General features: G+C 37.0%; 3 protein-coding genes across 7 annotated transcripts; 1 reads left to right on the plus strand and 2 right to left on the minus strand.

Moving 5' to 3' along the window:
* Positions 1 to 9,702: 9,702 nt before the first annotated feature.
* LOC118761611 (gastrula zinc finger protein XlCGF49.1-like) lies at positions 9,703 to 20,307 on the minus strand. 5 transcript variants are annotated; one of them, XM_036499685.1, is made up of 2 exons: positions 20,293 to 20,307; positions 9,703 to 11,021 (listed from the first exon to the last, which is right to left on the minus strand). In XM_036499685.1, exon 2 carries the CDS (start codon positions 10,594 to 10,596, stop codon positions 9,985 to 9,987), a length of 612 nt encoding a protein of 203 aa, XP_036355578.1. In that variant the 5' UTR covers positions 10,597 to 11,021; positions 20,293 to 20,307; the 3' UTR covers positions 9,703 to 9,984. The 5 variants fall into 5 exon arrangements, with proteins under 5 accessions (XP_036355578.1, XP_036355577.1, XP_036355574.1 ...); XM_036499684.1 differs by lacking the exon at positions 20,293 to 20,307 and adding an exon at positions 17,429 to 17,443; XM_036499681.1 differs by lacking the exon at positions 20,293 to 20,307 and adding an exon at positions 12,118 to 12,273.
* Positions 14,887 to 17,798, minus strand: LOC115230511 (zinc finger protein 239-like). Its single transcript, XM_029800672.2, has 2 exons — positions 17,478 to 17,798; positions 14,887 to 16,379 (listed from the first exon to the last, which is right to left on the minus strand). The coding sequence occupies exon 2, from the start codon at positions 15,956 to 15,958 to the stop codon at positions 15,419 to 15,421; it is 540 nt and encodes a 179-aa protein (XP_029656532.1). The 5' UTR covers positions 15,959 to 16,379; positions 17,478 to 17,798; the 3' UTR covers positions 14,887 to 15,418.
* On the plus strand, positions 19,111 to 21,936 carry LOC118761612 (zinc finger protein 679-like). Its single transcript, XM_036499687.1, has 3 exons — positions 19,111 to 19,495; positions 20,398 to 21,086; positions 21,339 to 21,936. Exons 2-3 carry the CDS (start codon positions 20,778 to 20,780, stop codon positions 21,555 to 21,557), a joined length of 528 nt encoding a protein of 175 aa, XP_036355580.1. The 5' UTR covers positions 19,111 to 19,495; positions 20,398 to 20,777; the 3' UTR covers positions 21,558 to 21,936.
* The last annotated feature ends 2,007 nt before the right edge of the window (positions 21,937 to 23,943 follow it).

A 23,943-nucleotide genomic window follows, 5' to 3' on the forward strand; every position in this document is an offset into this window, starting at 1 on the left:
ACATTTCCATCAAATAGTTTTGACATAGTTATAACCAAACCATACTTTATATTATATTCTGGAAATGAAAGGTTTTACTTGTGATGTGACACTGCAAAATGTTTAAACAACGTCTAGTCTATAAAATGGTGTGTGCAAATAAAACAATATATAACAGTATATTTATGTTTGAAATAAGTCTAATGAATGTTTAGCAATGTAAATGTGGTGGTAAATTGTGTGTTAAATAAATAGGAGAAGAATATTATTTACCAGGGTTGGTTATTGGGTTTTGATACTGGCTTGAAGTCTTTCTGTCTCAGAAATATTCTGTGAGTCTGCTTCGCTCGAACAGCAATGAAGATATGGCAACAGTTAAGAGGATACTTATAATATATCCGGGAGTAGTAGGCACTGCCTCCTCATCTGTGTATTTATACATATGTGTGTGTGTGTGTATGCACACACATAACAATCAGCCTAGATTGTTGTGTATTATTGGTCTTCAAATTTGACAATCCTCAATGTTTATTGCACAAACTTGCTTTGTGGATTGTTTTTGTTTTCCTCATTCTTTCTTCTCTCTCTCTTTCTCTCTCTCTCTCTCCCTCTCTCTCTCTCTCTCTCTCCAAATAATCACTCTGAAATCATTTGATCCTTGTTGTTCTTTTGATTTCCTTTCCCCTCCCTCCCGCTCAACATCTAACAATCTACTTTTGTGTCACAATGGCTGAGCTGCCTTTAGACAAAAATAAATATAATTGAAACCTCTTTGCAAACTGATGACACATTCATTTACAGATTCAGGGTCATCTCAAGGGTTTTGCTTTTAAAACCCTTAGAAACTGTGGTTTTTCTAATGAATATGCATTGTTCAGTATAACTTTCACTTTCTTCAGTCTGCATGCAAATACTTACACCAACACCAACACCAACACCACAACCAACAACAACAACAACAACAGCATTATCACCTTCATCATCATCAACATCATCATCACAATCATTGTGTTATTTTGAATTATTAAAAATAAATTTATTCTATTTACTTTTATTTTCTTCGACTGTCCACTAATTAAAAAGGTGAAGCAGCACCTTTGGGTGTTTTCCTTTTTCCTATCTGAATGCAATCTTGGATGTTTTCATATATAATATATATATATTTATATATATAATATACATGTATATGTATATATATATGTGTGTGTGTGTGTGTGTATATATATTATATATGTATATATATATGTCTGTGTGTGTGTGTGGTAAGTAGCTTGTTTACCAACCACATGGTTCCGGGTTCAGTCCCACTGCGTGGCACCTTGGGCAAGTGTGTTCTATAGCCTCGGGTCGACCAAATCCTTGTGAGTGGATTTGGTAGACGGAAACTGAAAGAAGCCCATCGTATATATGTATATATATATATATATATGTGTGAGTGTATGTTTGTGTGTCTGTGTTCGTCCCCCTAGCATTGCTCGACAACTGATGCTGGTGTGTTTATGTCCCCGTTACTTAGCGGTTCGGCAAAAGAGACCAATAGAATAAGTACTGGGCTTACAAAGAATAAGTCCCGGGGTCGAGTTGCTCGACTAAAGGCAGAGCTCCAGTATGGCCGCAGTCAAATGACTGAAACAAGTAAAAGAGTAATATATATATGTGTGTGTGTGTGTGTATATATATATATATATATGTATAAATATATATATATATTCATATATATGTATATATATTCATATATATGTATGTGTATGTATATATATATGTATGTATATATATATATACATATATATATGTATATATATATTCATATATGTATGTGTATGTATATATATATGTATGTATATATATATATATACATATATATATGTATATATATATACATATATATAGTATATATATATGTATATATATATATACATATATATATGTATATAATATATGTATGTATTATATATATATATACATAATATATATATATGCATATATACATACATATATGTACATACTTACATCTATGTATATATACATGATTCTATTACCCTCCAGTCAATTTGTAAACAGAATGATGAAAGGCAAAGTCGACCTCGCCGGAAATTGAACTCAGAACGTAACGGCAGACAAAATACGGCTACGCATTTCGCCTGGCGTGCTAACGTTTCTGCCAGCTCGCCAGGCGAATATCTTAATATATACATATATATATATATATATATATATATATATACATATATATATGTATGTATATACATATATATATATATACATATATATATATATACATATACCATATATATTACATATATATATATATATACATATACATATATATACATATACATGTATATATACGTATACGTATACATATATACATATATATGTGTGTGTGTGTGTATGTTTGTATAGTGAGAGGGAGACAGTAGCAGAGAGCTGGTATTTCTTAAAAAAGAACCCAGATTTTGCCGATTTAGTCAAGAACAGGGATTCTGTTTCAGCATGAACATAGTAATTATCTCATTAATTACTTCAAATTAGCTGTAATCATTTGATTTCTGTGTTCAATTTCAGTCTTCATATTTGGGATTAAAATTTATACCTGGAAAGGCATGATTACCCTCTCATTGCATTCATTATCTCAACTTGAATATTTCTTACGAGTTTTGTAGTCTCTGCTCTTCAGGTTACATAATCCACTGCATTCAGATATATTCATCAACACACACACACACACTTCAACAGGTTAAACACCTTCATAATTGCACTGATATATATTCATCAACACACACACACACACACAATTGTGCTGTTTTCATTTGCTACACTCTTCTCCTCAAAGACATCTCTCTTCTTTCTTGTCCACTACCAAGCAAACCAAGACATGTCCTGCTTCTCATCATTATCTCACACAACTGCTGCACACAACTTATATATTCTGTTATTCCTCCTGCAATCTCTGTCAAATGTTTCAGTTTCCATCCACCAAATCACACTCATACATGTCCATAAACAAATATATATATATAATATATATACATACATATATATATATATACACACACCCACACACATATATATATATATGTATATATATATATATATATATATATACATTATATATATTATATATATACATAAATATATATATACATATTATATATATATATATACATATATATAGATATATATAATACATAATATATACATATATATATATATATATATATATATATATATATATATATATATATATATATATATATATAATATATATATATATATATATATATATATATAACATACATATATATATATATATGTTTATTGAAATGGATAAATGAATATCTTGTTAAGGATTATTCAAAATTTAACCGATACCTGGGTAGCAAAAATCACAACAGAAAAAACACGGTTCAAGTTACGACCTTGGGGTGTCGCAACTGTGCCTTAGCGCGGATAATTGAAGTTTGATATATTTAGTGAAGGGAAGAAATGGAGCTGAACGAAGATTCTACAGAATTCCTTTTATTATTTTCTACACATGTTTCAAAGGCCGCAAATTTCCAAATTCGGATTGAATAAGGAGACCATTTTGCAGCATTCTCTTCAGGAAAATCCAGGAATTAAAAAATCCAAAAATCCATTTTTAAATTCCTGGATTTTCCTGAAGAGAATGCTGCAAAATGGTCTCCTTATTCAATCCGAATTTGGAAATTTGCGGCTTTGAAAACATGTGTAGAAAATAATAAAAGGAATTCTGTAGAATCTTCGTTCAGCTCCATTTCTTCCCTTCACTAAATATATATATTTTATATATATATATATATATATATATATATATATACATATATATATAATATATATACATATATACACAAACACACACTCATATATTCAGGATGGACTTCTTTCTGTTTCTGTCTACCAAAACCACTCACAAAGCTTTGGTTATAGTAGATGAGACTTGCTTAAGGTGCCACCCAGTGGGACTGAACCTGGAACCATGTAGTTGGGAAGCAAGCCTCTTATCACAAAGACACTCCTGTTGTTATTTGGATTTGATTTTCACTTCCTCCCTCTTAAGATCTCAAAATCCATTTTGAAATAATTCCAGTTGTTTCCAACTGATAAAGCATTCATTTACATTTACTCAACAACTCAAGTGTTTTGTTTACACATTGGTCCCCAAAATGCAAGTATTCACATCCCCACCACCACCGCCACCACAAAAACCATCACCATCATGTTATACATTAGTTTGAATTGTCATTTATTAAAAACATAATTATTTATTTGTTAAATATTCTCCCCAACTAATTGTTTTGTTTTATCTCCTTTTCTTGTCCCTGGAATAAAAAAGTGAAATGTACTTACTAGAGTCAATAATTGAGTTTGAATTTCAGCTTCAAGTCTTTCAATCTCTGGACTATTCTGCAGGGTCCGTTCTTCTCAACGAGTCCCGAATCATCTGGCCCAGACCTGGTGAGGTGGTATTTATAGGACAGCAGGAAGAAGTTTATAGATGTGTGGCCGCTACCTTGTCATGGGTGTGTATATGGGTTGCTGCAGCTTTGCTTCAATGTCTGTGTGTATATATATGTATGTTGAGGTGTCTATATATGTGGGTGTGTATATTGCAGTATGTATATGTTTGATTAACAATATGCATGTGTATGTTAGCCAGCATTCTCACACTGTGTGCATAATATACCTCTCCCCACCACCCACATTCACTTCTACATTCTTTCTTTCTCTGCTTACGTCATCTCCAACCCCCAACCATACCTTTCCACTTTTTCTCAGAAAAACTTGAATGTTTCTCAATCAATTTCTTTTTTGGTTTTACGTACATACATACGTACGTACATACATACATACATACATGCATACATACATACATACATGCATGCATGCATATATACATACATACATACATGCATGCATATATACATACATACATACATACATACATACATGCATGCATGCATACATACATGCATGCATGCATACATACATACATACATACATACATACGTACATACATGCATACATACATTCATACGTACATACGTACATACATGCATACATACATTCATACGTACATACGTACATATAGACATACATACATACATACATTTATCAGTTTATGTACATTTATACATAATTGATATAATAGACAACAATTATTTCCTGGGATGGAACTCTGTCCCGAAGAGCAGAATCGAAATGAAAATAATTACTGCTGATATGAAGTAATTACTTTTATTATCAAGTAATTAATGAGCAAATTACTCTGTTTGCTTTGAAGAACATCCTGTTTGTTTCCCCATAACTCAAATGGGTGGTTCACACGCATTTAAGAAGTGACAACTACCTTAAATCCTAGAGTATAGTCCACCCTTGAGTATAATAATACACAGGGCATTTTTAGGGGCCTGTACATCTGAAAAACCTAAACCTCGTGAATAATACGCACCCCCTTCTCTAACTTGAGTCAAGGAGGTCTATATAACGCCCATGGTTTGAAAAATGTATACAGTAACGACCTTTATTATTATTATTGTATATATAACATAATGCAAACATGTAGCTTTTTTGTGCTTTTGTTTGCAGAAAATAAAGAAATAACAAGATTAACGTCAGTGAAAAATAATTATTAAGTAAATTGCTTTTACATATTTATCACTAAAAGTTACAAAAGCAAAAGCAAAAACATTTATTCAAATCCTCCAAATTCATCGTCACTTTCAGCATCAAATAACTGTTCCTTTTGTTCCTCCGTAAACTTGTCAGCATCATCGCAGTGTAAATCTCCGTCATCGTCAGATTCATAGTCAACATCAGAAGATTCACTTTCGTTTATTTCATCTTTCCATACATCGTCATCCTGACTACCATCCAGGCCATGTTTCACTGCCATGTAACACGGCTGTCCACACACAGGCATCAAACAATCTGCCTTTCACTCTGAGATAGGCCCTCTGTTGCCAGCAGGGGGAGGCGATCTCTGAACTCTGCCCAGTCTAATCTTATTCTCACAGTCATACTCTCGGAGCAACCACCTCCACTACAAACTTGGTCACCTAGATACCAGAAGCTATCTACTACCTCTAACTTGCCCCCCACCCCCCACCCCACCCAGGCAATTGATGGAGTCTACTTTCTGAACGTTTTCAGCGTTTATTGTTTACCTCTTTTACTCTTTTACTTGTTTCAGTCAGTTGACTGCGGCCATGCTGGAGCACCACCTTTAGTCGAGCAAATCGACCCCGGCACTTATTCTTTGTAAGCCTAGTACTTATTCTATCGGTCTCTTTTGCCAAACCGCTAAGTGACGGGGACGTAAACACACCAGCATCGTTTGTCAAGCAATGCTAGGGGACAAACACAGACACACAAACACACACATATATATATATATACGACGGGCTTTTTTCAGTTTCCGTCTACCAAATCCACTCACAAGGCTTTGGTCGGCCAGAGGCTATAGTAGAAGACACTTGCCCAAGGTGCCACGCAGTAGGACTGAACCCGGAACCATGTGGTTGGTAAGCAAGCTACTTACCTCACAACCACTCCTGCGCCTGTGCATCTTCCACATACAAAAGTTAGTTTCCTCGTTAAACTACCTGTATTTTTGCTGTACCTTTTACGTGTCCAAAGCTTACACTGGTTGCATTGTATGAAGTTTCTACCTTCCCCCTTTTCTACAGTTTGAGCAGAGCCATCTACGTGAAGGGATTTGTGATTTGGAGCCATCTACCTGAAAGGATCTTTTACTTGTTTCAGCCAATCCCAGGACTTATTTTCTTAACCCTTTTGTTACCAACCTGGCTGAAACCACTTCTGGCTTTGAGTACAAATGTCTTGTTTTCATAAGTTCCAGAAATATGGTAACAAAAGGGTTAAAATATATAATAGAGAAACAATTCTTAACCCTTTTCTTAACCCGGCTGAAACTGCCTCTGGCTCTGAGTTCAAATGTCTTGTTTTCATAAGTTCCAGAAATATGGTAACAAAAGGGTTAAAATATATAATAGAGAAACAATTCTTAACCCTTTTCTTAACCCGGCTGAAACTGCCTCTGGCTCTGAGTTCAAATGTCTTGTTTTCATAAGTCTTGTTTTCATAAGTTCTGAATTAAAATCATCCACCAAACCTTAGTCACAATTTATGTTCCTAGCACTAGCTTAATGATAACGAAGTTATTTTACTAAATTCTTTGCTTATATTTAAGATTAATTGAAAGAAAATCAGAGCATCTCAGCAGAAATATGGTAACAAAAGGGTTAAAATATATAATAGAGAAATAATTCTTAAGTACTTATTCTATCGGTCTCATTTTGCTGAGCTACAAAGTTATGGGGTTGTAAACACACCAACATCGGTTATCAAGTGGTGGTGGTGGTGGTGGTTTGGCAAACAGACACAAAGACATGGACATATGGACGCTACGGACCCTCCTGGGCCCTAGAGAGGGTGTTTCAGAATATTCACATTCATATCCCCTGTTCCCGGACAGAGGACTGCTATGCATTCTTATGGATACACATACATAACAGTTACTTTGTACAAATCTACACACACACGTTCTCGTACACACAAGCACATGCGTACATGGACACACACTCACAAAAGTATACACACACACACACATATATATATATATATGTATATATATATATATATATACATACATACATACATATATATTTATATAGGTGCAGGAGTGGCTGTGGGGTAAGTAGCTTGTTTACCAACCACATGATTCCGGGTTCTGTCCCACTGCGTGACACCTTGGGCATGTGTCTTCTACTATAGCCTCAGGCCGACCAAAGCCTTGTGAGCGGATTTGGTAGACGGAAACTGAAAGAAGCCCGTCGTATATATGTATATATATATATATATATATATGTGTGTGTTTGTGTTTGTCCCCCTATGCTGGTGTGTTTATGTCCCTGTAACTTAGCGGTTCGGCAAAAGAGACCAATAGAATAAGTACTGGGCTTACAAAAGAATAAGTCCCGGGGTCGAGTTGCTCGACTAAAGGCGGTGCTCCAGCATGGCCGCAGTCAAATGACTGAAACAAGTAAAAGAGTAAAAGAGTATATATGTGTATTTAGAAGTGTACATATATTTGATTGTATATATATGTATATATAAAGATGCACATCTAATATGTACACATATATTTTTATATACCTATATATTTATATGTTACTTTATACTTTATATTTTTACGCATTTATTATTCTAGGTGTTGTAATGTTTTTTTTTAAAATATATATTTCTTAATCGCTAAAGTATTAACTTTTAACCGTGATGAACTGAATTCACACATTTTTCTCGCACTTTCTTATATGCTTGTACAGATGAGTTATGTTTCATCTTCCGTGATGTTATAAATGTATATTCTATGATTAAATATTCGAGATATGAAATGTTACGTGGGTGACCCTGTATTTGTTTGTTCTGCGACTATAGTTTGATATATTTGTCTCATTCAATTGAGCACTTCTATAGCAGTCCTATTAAACATTTTGTTCCTGATAAGAAACAATCACTGTATTATTGACACATATATATATGCATACATATATACACACACACACGCACACAGATATATATATATATACATATATACATATATATAGTTAATCCAAACAAGAAAACACAAAAAAACACAGCAACGCGAGGACGTGGAACAAATAAAGTATTATTGGACGCTCAGGAAAGAAGGGAATATATATATATATATATATATATATATACACATACACACATACATGTATATATACACACACACACATATATATGTGTGTGTGTAAGTGACACACTCACCAGTAAAATTTCCACTTATTTCTTATTTTTATTTTCTAAAATTTTCGTTGCGTCTTGCAACCTTTTCAATAGTCTTGACTCTGTCCGTTATTTACACTGCGACCCCTTTTGTTTGTTTGTGCGCATGTGTGAGGGTCAGTGGGTCAGTATGTGTGTGTGCCTATACATGCATGCATGTACGTATGTATGTGTGTATGTGTTTGCATGTTTATGTATGTATGTATATATGTGTGTGAAGGCACGTGGCTCAGTGGTTAGAGCGTTGAGCTTACGATCGTGAGGTTGTGAGTTCGAATCCCGGACCGGGCTGCGTGTTGTGTTCTTGAGCAAGATACTCTATTTCACGTTGCTCCAGTTAACTCACCTGTAGAAATGAGTTGCGACGCCACAGGTGCCAACCTGTATCGGCCCCTTTGCCTTTCCCTTGGATAACACTGGTGGCGTGGAGAGGGGAGGCTGGTATGCATGGGCGACTGCTGGTCTTCCATAAACAACCTTGCCCGGACTTGTCCCTGGGAGGGTAACTTTCTAGGTGCAATCCCACGGTCAGTGTCGTGACCGAAGGGGGTCCCGATCCCGATATATGTGTGTGTATGCATATGTGTATATGTATGTGTGTGCATCTGTATGTACGTATACTGCACATTTATGTGCTTGCCTGTCTGTGTTTGTGTATATATGCACCTCTGTCCCCTTGTGTGTGTGTGTGTTATGTAACTATGTACCATGTTTGTATGTATGGATGTGCATCTTTATATGTGTGGATCCGTGTCTCCACATGTGTCTGTTCATATAGTCTACATACCTATCCGTCTGTATATTGATCTGTATATTGATAACAACTTGTTATCACACACACATATCTTTTTTTTACTATGAATAAATTTATGTTTACAAGTTATTTTCTGAACGGAATGGAGTTTAAAAAGCAACCTGTGTCCAGGTAAACTATGTGAATGCCGTGTAAGAATCTACTAAAGTGGCTGAAGTGGTTGGCATAAGGAAGGGCATCTGGCTGTAAAATAATATCTCAAAAGGGTAACCAAGATGTGTATGGTTACTGTCAGGGGTTAAATGATTATTGTTAAGAGCACAAAGGTTAAGCCATGATTTGACAGGGGAAACAGATTTATATATTGGGTCTTCCAATGGATTTTGACAATGATACAATCATATTTTCCCATGGATAGCTGCATGTGTAGTTAAGTTCCTTCTTCGAAAAAATGATTTACCGCAGATATCACAGTGAAACTGTCTCTCGCCTGTATGAGTACGTTTGTGACTAGTCAAGGTCGAGTTGTCAGAGAATGATTTACCACAGGTAATACAGTGAAATGGCTTTTCTCCTGTATGAATATATGTGTGTGTAGTTAATTCACTGTTTTGAGAGAATGATTTGCCACAGGTAACACAGTGATACGGTTTCTCTCCTGTATGAAAACGTTTGTGTCGATTTAAGTGACTGTTTTGAGAGAATGACTTACCACAGGTATCACAGTGAAATGGCTTTTCACCTGTATGAACACGTTTGTGATTAGTTAAGGCACTGTTTTGAGAGAATGATTTACCACAGGTAACACAGTGAAATGGCTTTTCTCCTGTATGGATACGTTTGTGTGTAGTTAATTCACTGTTTTGAGAGAATGATTTACCGCAGGTAACACAATGAAATGGCTTCTCACCTGTATGAACACGAATGTGATTAATTAAGTTACTGCTTGTAGAGAATGATTTACCACAGATTTCACAACTATGTTGCGATTCTCCTATTTCTTTTGACATTTCTCTAAGGGATACAAACAGACCCAACCATTGAAGTTTCTCACAGTATTAAATGTTCCCCTTATCTTTCTTCTCTCACCACAGAATGTAATTTTCTTATTCTCGTTCTTGTAATTTATTCCTTGGAAATATTTCAACTGTTATCAACCTTGATTTTATTGATATCCAAAATTCTGCAGACTCCTTTGCAAATATATTCAAATTTAATTAGAATGCAAAAGCCCCAGATAACGAGATGGGCAAATGTTGCTATGAATCTTCACTCAGGGCAAATATTTCACAGTAATTCAATCTTGGATTTATAGCAGTTGGGTTATTATATCTGTTCTCTAAAACGTTTTCCTTTAGTTTTTTCAAAAAACTGATAAATATTCCAGATGTATCCAATGTACAAAAGATGTTTGGTGCCAATGTCATCTGTGAATCTGAAATAATAAAGAAACAGTATTTAGATAGAGAGGAAAGATCAAATTGGAAGTGTTACAACATTTCTTTATTAATTAACAAACGACATCATATAACATTGGGTGAAATGTAAAAATTAGCAAACTAAAACTACACCTTTATGCTGTGTAACATAGGCACAGGATTGGCTGTGTGGTAAGTAGCTTGCTAACCAACCACATGGTTCCGGGTTCAGTCCCACTGCGTGGCACCTAGGGCAAGTGTCTTCTGCTATAGCCCCGGGCCGACCAGTGCCTTGTGAGTGGATTTGGTAGACGGAAACTGAAAGAAGCCTGTCGTATATATGTATATGTATATATATGTGTGTGTGTGTGTGTATATATATATATATATATATATATAATATGCACCCACTACACTCACAGAGTGGTTGGCGTTGGGAAGGGCATCCAGCTGTAGAAACACTGCCAGATCAGACTGGAGCCTGGTGCAGTCTCCTGGCTTCCCAGATCCCCGGTCGAACCGTCCAACCCATGCTAGCATGGAGAACGGACGTTAAACGATGATGATGAATGATGATATATATATATATATACACGTATGATATATATATATATACGAGTAAGTTAGGGGCTGTGGATCCCACCCCCAAAGGGATAATACTTATCCAATATACTGTTGGCATAAGACCCAAATCATAAATACACAAATGTTTTTAATTGCAATGCAATTAACTTATTGTATCAAATTAGTGGAGGTAAAGAAATATTTTACAATTAATTTATAATGATAAGAAATCCGGCACGTACGATCGCTCGTGTATATCTTACCTGTTATGCTTTACAAATCAATATGACCAGAGAAGCTAAAGAGACGGGGGCAGCAGCAAGGAAGGCCACAGTCCCTCAGGACCCACAAAGTGTAAAGCTGAAAACCTGGTCATCTTCAGAAAAAGGGAGGGCGGAACCGAATATTCGATACACGGTATAAGTATTCCCGGATTTCTGGAAGCCTGGTAAGAGATCCGGCACGTACGATCGATCGATAGATAGGTGTGGATATCTTACCTGTTATGCTTTACAAATCAATATTTAGAGTGAAAATATATTTACTCACATCAAAATCTTCGTGAAGACAGAGAAAAACCCTTTTTTGTTCTTCTGCCCATTGAAGCAGGGTTGCAGAAGAAACGGAAGTACGGTGTGTCATGTGACAATAATAAACCCAACGCTCTCCAATGAATAAAACCAAGAATGTTATCAGAGAGGAGAATTAATAATATTTTGATGCCAATCACCATGGTTACCGCGGTTATTCTCTGGCTGTGATAAGTGAATCTTCGTCATTGTCAGCAGCGGCCGTGGTGGCGATGTTCTTAAAGACATTTGGCGATTTAAGATCGCCGACATATTTTATGCTTCATTATGAATAAGATTGCTTCAGGCGGCGAGTTGGCAGAGTCGTTAGCGCGCCGGGTGAAATGTTTAGGGTATTTCGTCTGCCGTTACGTTCTGAGTTCAAATTCCGCCGAGCTCGACTTTGCCTTTCATCCTTTCGGGGTCGATAAATTAAGTACCATTTACGCACTGGAGTCGATGTAATCGACTTAATACCTATGTCTGTCCTTGTTTGTCCCCTTGTGAGTAATAAAGAAATAGGTATTTCGTCTGCCGTTACGTTCTGAGTTCAAATTCCGCCGAGCTCGACTTTGCCTTTCATCCTTTCGAGGTCAATAAATTAAGTACCAGTTATGCACTGGAGTCGATGTGATCGACTTAATACCTATGTCTGTCCTTGTTTGTCCCCTTGTGAGTAATAAAGAAATAGGGATTTCGTCTGCCGTTACGTTCTGAGTTCAAATTCCGCCGAGGTTGACTCTGCCTTTCATCCTTTTGGGGTCGATAAATTAAGTACCATTTACGCACTGGAGTCGATGTAATCGACTTAATACCTTTGTCTGTCCTTGTTTGTCCCCTCTGTGTTTAGCCCCTTGTGAGTAAGAAAGAAATAGGTATTTTGTCTGCCGTTACGTTCTGTGTTCAAATTCCGCCGAGGTCGACTTTGCCTTTCATCCTTTCGGGGTCGATAAATTAAGTACCAGTTACGCACTGGAGTCGATATAATCAACTTAATACCTATGTCTGTCCCCTTGTGGGCAGTAAAGAAATAAGTATGTGGCCCGTCTCTACGTTCTGAGTTTAAATTCTGCCATCATTTTAGGGGTCGATAAAATAAATATCTCTGACATATCTCCAATATATATATCACTATTTCATGACCGTATCCAGGCATAGGTTGGACGGTTTGAGAAGGAATCGAAAGTTCGAAACTACAAAGATTCTGTCGTCCCAGTCTGGTCACAAAGTGACCCAGGGCTACAATTCAAGACGCTTTTCGAAAGTGTCATACAGCTGAAACGAAATGTCACAAACTCGAGATTAATGTCCCGAGAGGAGGATTTTATTAAAGGTCTCCATCCATTTTTATACCACGGGTCGGCTTCACGCGGAACCGATAGTGGCACACGTGTAATTTCAGTGCATTTCCATAAAGACACCACTAACGAGCAATTTGTTAAAGGGAAAAACAATTGTGTAATCTTTTCACTGTCATGCACTGAAATTCTATAAAACCTGAAAATTAGTCAAAAATTATTACTAAGAATTAAAAATCATCATCATCATCGTTTAACGTCCGTTTTCCGCACTAGCACGGGTTGGACGGTTCAACCGGGGTCTGGGAAGCCAGGAGCTGCACCAGGCTCTAATCTTGATCTTGCAGTGTTTCTACAGCTGGATGCCCTTCCTAACGCCAACCACTACGCGAGTGTAGTGGGTGCTTTTTACATGCCACCGGCACAGGTGCCAGGGGAGTCTGGCATCGGCCACAATCGGTTGGTGCTTTTAACGTGCCACCGGCACGGAAGCTAGTCAAGGTGTCGCTGGCATTGGCCACGTTCGGATGGTGCTTTTTATGTGCCACCGGCACAGGTATCACAACTACTATTTCCATTGATATTTATTTCCATGTTCATGTACTTGACTCAATAGGTCTCAAGCACAGCGGGATGTTCTGCTTAATCATAAAATGTACTTATAGTTATGATAGATATTAAAGGTAGACGTAAAATATAGACTTATTATAAAATGAACTTCGTTATAATGGACAGTATTGAGTAGATGACTACTGAATATTGAAATATCTTTTTTAATTTAATTATTATCTTATTTGAAACAATTATTTCTTTACGGCCCAATAGCAAATGATCCATGGACGAGTACTGACCCATAGATGGGTGGCTGGGGAGCTCAGATATTAAATACAAAGTTGGTAGTTGCTCTTATATATTATTACATCGTCTGTGCTGTGTCCATTTATGGTTCTAGAAGATATTCTTTATTTATGGTTGCATAAGATACATATTTTTGGAAGCAAGTTTGACAAAGTATTTGTATCCATGTAGAACAGAAGTGGAAACAGATAGAATCCCATCTCCCAATAAGTTGCAAGAAGCTACTAAACTGGCCACAAACAGAGAAACATGAAAAAGAAGAAAAGAATATATTCAATTGAATTTTATTTGTTCATCAATATTTCTTTGTTTCATCTATACATGGTCACTTCACCTGCTAGAAACAACAGCTGAATTCTATCCAATTTAAATCTTTTGGGGATCTTTACCTTTTGACCAACAGATTAAAAAAACAATTTTTTGCAACTAAACACTTTCAAACTTCATATACAAGTAGAATGTGTCACCTAAAACATCTTTTACTCTTGGCATTGTTGAGGAAATTCTGTAATAAGGTCTCTTATTACTGTTCAGTACGACATGTTTATAACAAAATCTGATGTGTAGAGAGAGAATGTGCAGTTTCTCCTCATTCGATATTTTTTCACAAAACCCTTCATAGATTGCAGAAAGGGTTCATCCACAACCTTATGCTTCTTCTTGGGAGTCTAAGAAACAACATTCCCTGTCTTTTCTTTTCTCCTCACCTCCAAAACACAATCTTCATCTTGGTCCTTTCCTTCATTTCTTCCCATCACTTTATAAACATGGATGAAATCCTGATAAACATTTTACCAGACATGCCAACAACTCTGCCCCAGATTGTGGTCTTAATATTTGCCCCCAACATTAAACATAACAACAGTAACTTTAACAATGACAGAATCACACTTTCACATGGATAGATGCATGTCTAATTAAGGTACTTCTTTGAGAGAATGATTAACCACAGAAATCACAAAGATATGGTTTCTCCCCCCCTGCATGAGTACGTTTGTGATGAGTTAATCCCTTTCTCTGAGAGAATGATTTCCCAGATATCACAACGATGGGGTTTTTTCTCCTGTATGTACAAATTTGTGTTCAGTTAAGTCACTATTTTGAGGGAATGAGACACCACAGACATCAGTTATATGGCTTCTCACCTGTATGAATACGTCTGTGTTGAGTTAAGTTTCTATTTTGAGAGAATGATTTACCACAGGTATCACAGTGAAATGGCTTTTCACCTGTATGAACACGAATGTGTTTAATCAAGTTACTACATATAGAGAATGATTTACCACAGATATCACAGTGATGTGGCTTCTCTCCTGTATGAATCCGCCTGTGTATGCTTAAGACACTCTTGTCAGAGAATGATTTACCACAGATGTCACAGTGATATGGTCTCTCACCTGTATGAATATGCCTGTGTACGCTTAAGACACTCCTGTCAGAGAATGCTTTGCCGCAGATATCACAGCTATATGGCTTCTCTCCTGTATGAATACGTTTGTGTGTAGTCAAGGTACTGCTTTGAGAGAATGATTTACCACAGGTAACACAGTGAAAGGGCTTCTCACCTGTATGAACACGAATGTGATTAATCAATTTACTGCTTGTTGGGAATGATTTACCACAGATTTCACAATCACGTTGTGATTTTCCTAATTCCTTTGACATTATTTCTCTAAGGGATACAAACAGACCCAACCATTGAAGTTTCTCACAGTATTAAATTTTCCCCTTATCTTTCTTCTCTCACCACAGCATGTAATTTCCTTCTTCTTCTTCTTGTTATAGTTTATTTCTTAGAAGTATTTCCACTGCTATTTTATTGATATCTAAAGATGCTGCAAACTCCTTTGTAAATATATTCAAGTTTAATTAGAATGCAAAAGCACCAGGTAAGGAGATGGAGAAATGTTGCTATGAATCTTCACTCAGGGCAAATATTTCACAGTAATTCAATCCTAGATTTATAGCAGTTGGGTTATTATATCTGTTCTCTAAAACGTTTTCCTTTATTTTTTAAAAAAACTGATAAATATTCCAGATGTCTCCAATGTACAGAAGTCGTTTTGTGCCAATGTCATCTGTGAATCTGAAATAATAAAGAAACAGTATTTAGATAGAGAGGAGAGATCAAAAGAGAAATGTTACAACATTTCTGTATTAATTAACAAATGACATCAAATAACATTGGGTGGAATCTAAAAAATATTATACTACAACTACTCTTTAACATTGTGTAATATTACATACACACACACATATTTATATATATATATGTGTGTGTGGAGGCACAATGGCCGAGTGGTTAGGGCAGCGGACTTGCGGTCGTAGGATCGCGGTTTCGGTTCCCAGAACGGGCGTTGTGAGTGTTTATTGAGCGAAAACACCTAAAAGCTTAACGAGGCCCCGGCAGGGGATGGTGGTGATCCCTGCTGTACTCTTTCTTCTGTTGGCCTGCTCGCTTAGCCAGCGGGGTGGTCAAGGTGGTCAAGGAAGGTGGTCAAGGGTATGCTAGACATAACAGCCAGATTTCCATTTAATGACACATCTCTACGTCTGAAAACATTTACTTTCTTTTTTACCGAAAAGGCTTCTCCGCCCTTTTTTAAGTGCCCACAAAATCGTCCAAAATCGGGAAAGACTGGGTTTTAAAACAATGTGGAAAATTCCCGCCAAATCGGAGAAATTCCATCTTATGTGGACCACCCATCGCTGACAAGTTCCCTATTTTTTTTTTTGTCATCTTCACAATCTGCTGGAGTAGATCTCTCCCCGGATATATTAACGCATCATACAATTAACAAATACTCGATACACGGTATAAGTATTCCCGGATTTCTGGAAGCCGGATAAGAGGTCCGGCACGTACGATCGATCGATAGATAGGTGTGGATATCTTACCAATTATGCTTTACAAATCAATATGACCAGAGAAGCTAAAGAGACGGGGGCGGCAGCAAGGAAGGCCACAGTCCCTCAGGACCCACAAAGTGTAAAGATGAAAACCTGGTCATCTTCGAAGAAAGGAAGGGCGGAACCGAATACTCGATACACGGTATAAGTATTCCCGGATTTCTGGAAGCCGGATAAGAGATCCGGCACCTACGATCGATCGATAGATAGATGTGTATATCTTACCCGTTATGCTACACAAATCAATATTTAGAGTGAAAATATGTTTACTCACATCAAAATCTCCGTGAAAAACAAACAAAAACACTTCTTTGTTCTTCTCCCGAGTGAAACAGGCTGCAGCGGAACCGGAAGTACGGTGTGTCATGTGACAAAAAGTAAACCCAACGCTCTCTAGTAAATAAAACAACAAATATTGCGATGCGGGGTTGGGAAACAAATATGTTTCTTTCTTAGCCACACAGGGTTGCACACAGACAGGACGAATTACAGGGTAGAGCTTTTCTTTTGGGTGTAAAAAAGGGGTTTGGTTTTCGATCAAAAGGGATCGTAAAAGGAAGGAAAGAGGGAAAAAAAGGGTGGGGGGATAAAAAATAAAAGGGCAATCTTTCGTTTGTAGTAGAGCTTTCCGTCGATTTCCGTAAAAAAACTTTTTTTTTTTTACATATGGGCTTGCGGGAACTTTTGAAGTAATGAGAGTGAAAGAGACTAAGAGAAAGCGATTGTATGACGAGGGAAGTTCTTTTGAAGTTACCGTCTAGGGGAAGCATTGATGTACATGTGTGTGTGTGTGTGTTTGATGGGGTGTGGGAGACAGACAGTATGTTGTGTAAGTGAAGTGCTTCTGTTAGTGTGTGTGAAGAGACAGAGAGAGTAATGTGTGAAAGAGAGAGATAACTGAAATTTTTTACTCGGTGTATGTGTATATGTATGTATGCATGTATGTGTGTGTGTGTATGTATCTATGTATGTGTGTATGTATGTATGTGTGTGTGTATGTATATCTCTCTCTATATAAACGACAGTTTGTCTGTGCGTGTTTCTGTGTGTCTGTCAGGTTGTACCCTCACCCTGATCACGGCTTTCAACCGATTCTGATGAAACTTGACACACACATAGCCCAATGTCATAATTCAAAACTAACGCAGCGAAAATTTTGAAAAGTTCCCCCAGTTCTGAAAAAAATCGATAAATTCGACATGGGGTCGAGAATCAGAAACACAAACCACAGACTGTCTAGGGGACGCAACTCGACCGTTTTAACTCTCAAAAAAAAATTTAGCATATTTTTTTCCATTTGTTTTGGCTATAACTCTCTAAAAATGCTTTATAGTTATTTCCCTTACAAACCCGAGCAACGCCGGGCGATACTGCTAGTATGTATATATGTATGTGTGTATGTATGTATGTGTGTATGTGTGTGTGTGTATGTGTGTCGTTTTAACTCGAAATAATGTAAACACTGAATCGGCCATACATACATACATAGATACATACACACACACATACATGCATACATACATATACACACACACATACATACATACGGCCATACACACACACGCATACATGCATACATACATATACACATACACCGAGTAAAAAATTTCAGTTATCTCTCTCTTTCACACATTACTCTCTCTGTCTCTTCACACACACTAACAGAAGCACTTCACTTACACAACATACTGCCTGTCTCCCACACCCCATCAAACACACACACACACACATGTACATCAACAGTCCCCCCTGAACGGTAACTTCAAAAGAACTTCCCTCGTCATACAATCGCTTTCTCTTAGTCTCTTTCGCTCTCATTACTTCAAAAGTTACCGCAAGCCCATATGTAAAAAAAAAAAAGTTTTTTACGGAAATCATCGACGGAAAGCTCTACTACAAACGAAAGATTGCCAATTTGCCTACATTTGCTGTAAAGTGAGAGTAAAGTGGCTCCCTTAATTTTTATTGTAAAATCAGTATAATTATTTTTGTCATGTCCCTGTAAGAGAACTTCCGGTTTAGTTTGCAATGAAGCCCATCTCTGCCACCGCATCCCACAGTTCGTTTTCCCTGTCTCTATATGTGTGTCTGTGCACGCATACATTCGTTCTCAACATGTTATTTGTTTCGACTTCATTCCCAATACCCTCCCCATCTATCGGTCCCTTTTTCTGGACTTGTGAGCCAGGGAGGAAGAGAGAGTTTAACAAGAAAGAGGGGATGCCTGGTTATCTAGCCGGAAAGAAGATCAAGAGAAAGAGAGAGGCTGCTCAAGAAAGAGGGCAGGAACAGGTGCGTTGCTGAAGACGAGATGTGCGGTTATCCTGAGGGAGAGAGAGAGAGAGTTAACATGAAAGACGCCAGGAGCAATTGTAAAGAAGATAGATACATGGTTACCTGGCCATATTCCTACCGCTCTATGTCACGCTGGTGAGACCCATATTGGAGTAGGGGATTCAAGCCTCTTCTCCTTATCTCAAGAGATAAGAGCAAGAGAAGAATGGAGAGAGAGATTAAGAATGAGGGCAGAAACTGTAGAAGAGGTACATAGCCAGTCAAGGAAAGAGCAAAAGAGAGAGATTAGGGGACAACAAGAGAGTAGGAGAGAGAAGGCAACGAAGGGCCAGGGTATACATGCAAGGAGCAGGGATCAAAGCATAGATGGGATGAGAGACTAAGGAACAGAGAGGTGTATATATACATACATATATGCATATATATATGCATATAAACATACATATATGTACATACCTACATATATATGCATATATACATGCATATATGTACATACCTACATATTATGCATATATACCTACATATATATATACATACCTACGTCTGTATGTATATATACATGCATATATGGATACAGGACATCAAAAAAATGTTGAACACAATGAGAAACAAAAACATAAAAACAAAAATATAGAAACGATCTTTTTTTGTAAACAACAGAAAAAAAACCAGAGAAATGAGACATACAACGCATGGAATATTCCCCTTCTTCAGTTGTCCCTTCTTCATTACCCCACGTTTCGAAAGTAAGGACAGTTTAATAAGAAATTGAAAAGAAAAGTTCAGTTGTTTACTTCTAGAATTTCTCTCTGTAGACATGTAGTAAGAGTTGCACTGTTGCATGTCTGCTATTAAAATATCCTCTTGTATCTTATGCTGTTGTTTCTCTCCTATTTCAGAATATCAGACAACTGTGACATCAAAGAATTGCTTTCATCAGATTCATCATCAACATCTGTTATCTTTTAAAGACCAAAGAAAAACGTTACATGCGACAAATATATAAACTCTGTGAAATATTTCTTCTGAACGGAGATTAATGGCAGCGTTTCCCTACTCTACAGTCTGCAGTATGTACAAGATGAATTTGCTTACTTGTAATTAAATTTGGATGAAAATCAGAGTTGATGAGAAAATAGCTGTAAAACATTTGAAATAAATGAACAATAAAAAGTGAAAGAAGGAAATAAATTTATATTGTTCTGGGAGAAGAGAAAACTATTGAAACAATGGATAATGTTACAGACTTAAAGGATTGATTTATTATTTTGTTGAAGAGATGCAGAAAGTGACTGAAAAATCGTCATACCATTGTGGTGTGTGTAAGAAACCATTTTCTCTGGAAAGTAACCTTATTAAACACAAATGTATTAATAGAGGTGAGAAACCATATCCCTGTGACATTTGTGGGGAATCATTCTCTAAAAGGTTTAGTTTAACTGTCCACATACGTATTCACACAGGAGAAAAACCATATCAGTGTGACATCTGTGGTAAATCATTCTCTAAAAATGATGGTCTCACTAGACATAAACGTACTCATACAGGAGAGAAGCCATATCACTGTGATATCTGTGGTAAATCATTCTCTAGAAGTAGTCTCTTGACTACGCATAAATGTATTCATGCACGTGAGAATCCTTATCACTGTGATATCTGTGGTAAATCATTCACTGATACTCACAACTTAACCAGGCACATCCGTATTCATACAGGTGAGAAACCATATCAGTGTGGCATCTGTGGTGAATCATTCTCTGAATCTGTTCACTTGACTTACCACAAACATACTCATACAGGAGAAAGACCATATCACTGTGATATCTGTGGTAAATATCTTTCTGAATCTGGTCACTTGACTTACCACAAACGTACTCATACAGGAGAGAAACCATATCACTGTGACATCTGCAGTAAATCATTCTCTAGGAATGATGGTCTCACTAATCATAAACGTATTCATATGGGTCTGAAGCCATATCACTGTGATGTCTGTGGTAAATCATTCTCACAGTCTGGTAACTTAACTAAACACAAACGGACCCATACAGGGGATTAACTATATCAGTGTGTTGGATATTTTTCTGAAAATACTCATTTAACTAAATCTAAGCACATTCATACAGAGAAGCTTTTATGACTGATATCTGTAGTGAATCCTTCTCTCAACTGACTTTACTAAACACAAATGTGTTCATACATGAGAAAGTCCATATCACTGTGATATCCATTGTAAATCATTCTATATAACTGGTGATTTAAGTAGACACAAACGTATTCATACACAAAGGAGGCCATACCATTGTGATATCGGTAGTAAATCATTCTGTAATTTTAATACCTTAGTTACAAACATATTCATACAAGAAATCAATATAGCTGTGATATCCGTGGTAAATCATTCACGTGAAGGTTTCATTTAACTACTCATATATGCATTCACATGGGAGATAAACCATATCACTGTGACATCTGTGCTGTATCCTTTTCTCAAGCAAACGTTTTACATTCTCACAAATGTGTTCAGACAGGAGGAAAGTCACAGCATTGTGATGTCTCTGAGAAATAATTCCCTGACAAAAGGGGATTATCTCTCCCCATTTAGCTATTCTCTTAGGAAGTACAACTGTATTATTGGTCCAAATTCGTTACCTCACACAATGATAAACCTCTCAAGACAATTTTTTTATTCGCTGAAGCAATATCTACCCTCGACTTTTCCTAATCACTCATCTCATTTTGTTTCCCCATTTTGAAATAATCTTTAAAAGCTAAATGCTTTTCCTGATGCCAGCCGTTTAATCACCTTTTACATTCCATAGGCAGGGCATGCCATACATGTGCTGTAAAACCAAGATGCAGTGTTTGTCACAGTTCATTCTATGATAACTTATATAATCATCAATGCATTCTCAAAGGAAACAAAATATAATGCTATTATTTTACATATAACTACTACTGTGTCGACATAATTGTGGTAACTTACTGCTGTAGTATTTCTAATAAAAATCCTTTATTCACTACGCTTGTATGTATTCCATCATGCCTGCCCCACTCTTCCCGACCTGTTCCTGTAAATTATCCAACATCATGTCGCTTCTGTTGTCCCTCTCCTGTCTACTGTGTCATCATTACTCTTCTGCTGCTTTGAATTCTCAGTCACTTCCTACTCCCCTATGTGTCTTGCATCATTGCAGGTTGCCTACTTGCCATCTCTTTACCCTTCCACAATCGCCCACCCCTCCACCATTTGTCCCACACTTTTCTTCCCTCTGCCCCACTCATTCTTGTACTTTGAAGGTCAACTCTAACACTTCATCACCCCTATGTTTATCTCTTTCCATGAGATTCCTCATGATCCTTCCCTCCTCTTCTCAATTCAGCTGTCACAGCTTTACTACTCTCCTCTCAGTTTCTCTATCGCTCCCTCAGTCTGTTTGTCTCAGTCCGATCTGAGAATCTATTTGTCAGTGTCTGTCTGTCTTTCTGCCTTCTCAATTATATATCGTCTTGACTGCGTGGCCTATAATTTACATCAATAAATGTCAGGTCATTCTAGTTTCTAATAAAAATCATTTATTCACTACGCTTGTATGTATTCCATCATACCTGCCCCACTCTTCCCCACCTGTTCCTGCAAATTTTCCAACATCATGTCGCTTGTGTTGTCCCTCTCCTGTCTACTGTAGCCATCTGTCTGTCTTTCTATCTCCGAATCTGTCCCTCTGTCTTCTCAATCACTTATCTTCTTGACTGTGTGGCCTATAATCTTTACTTTTTACATCATTTCTCTCTGAAGACATTATGAAATCTAAACAAAGCTGGTTTATTCTTAAATTATTTTTCTGTCATTTTTACATGTAGAACATCGGATCAAATCCTATGTTGATCCCATCAGTAAACTATGGATTTCGCAGATTTGGCATTATTTTATATACATTTTTATAGAGAACCCATTTCTCATCTCCAGTCACTATTCAGTCCAAAAATGGTTCATTCGTGAGATGTGACAGCAAAGAAGAGCACACATTCACTCACTGCGTGCAATTAGACTTGGAAAATTTGTGAGGAACCCATTGACTCTATTTGTTGACTTTTTCAATGGCACGCAGGTGTTGATGAATGGTTGAGTAACCAAATCCAAGTTTCTGCTAGCTCCTCAACAGTTACAATGGGATTTTGTTCCACTAGGGTTTGCAGGAGGATGTCTCATCAAGCTCTGCAGATCTTCCAGGACAAAACTCGTCTTCTAGGCTATAGTTTCTGACTCGGAATTTCTGGAACCACCGTTGACACTGGCTTACACTTATTGTCCAATCCCCATACACTGCATTAATATTCCTCGCATTTTCCGTTGTGTTCTTGCCTCGATTGAACTCATAAAACAAAATATGCTGAATAACCGTGTTTACCAGCATGAACGTCAGACTTCAAAAACTAGTTAA

This window comes from Octopus sinensis, unplaced genomic scaffold (assembly GCF_006345805.1).
Source record: "Octopus sinensis unplaced genomic scaffold, ASM634580v1 Contig15709, whole genome shotgun sequence".
NCBI classification, from domain to species: Eukaryota; Metazoa; Mollusca; class Cephalopoda; order Octopoda; family Octopodidae; genus Octopus; species Octopus sinensis.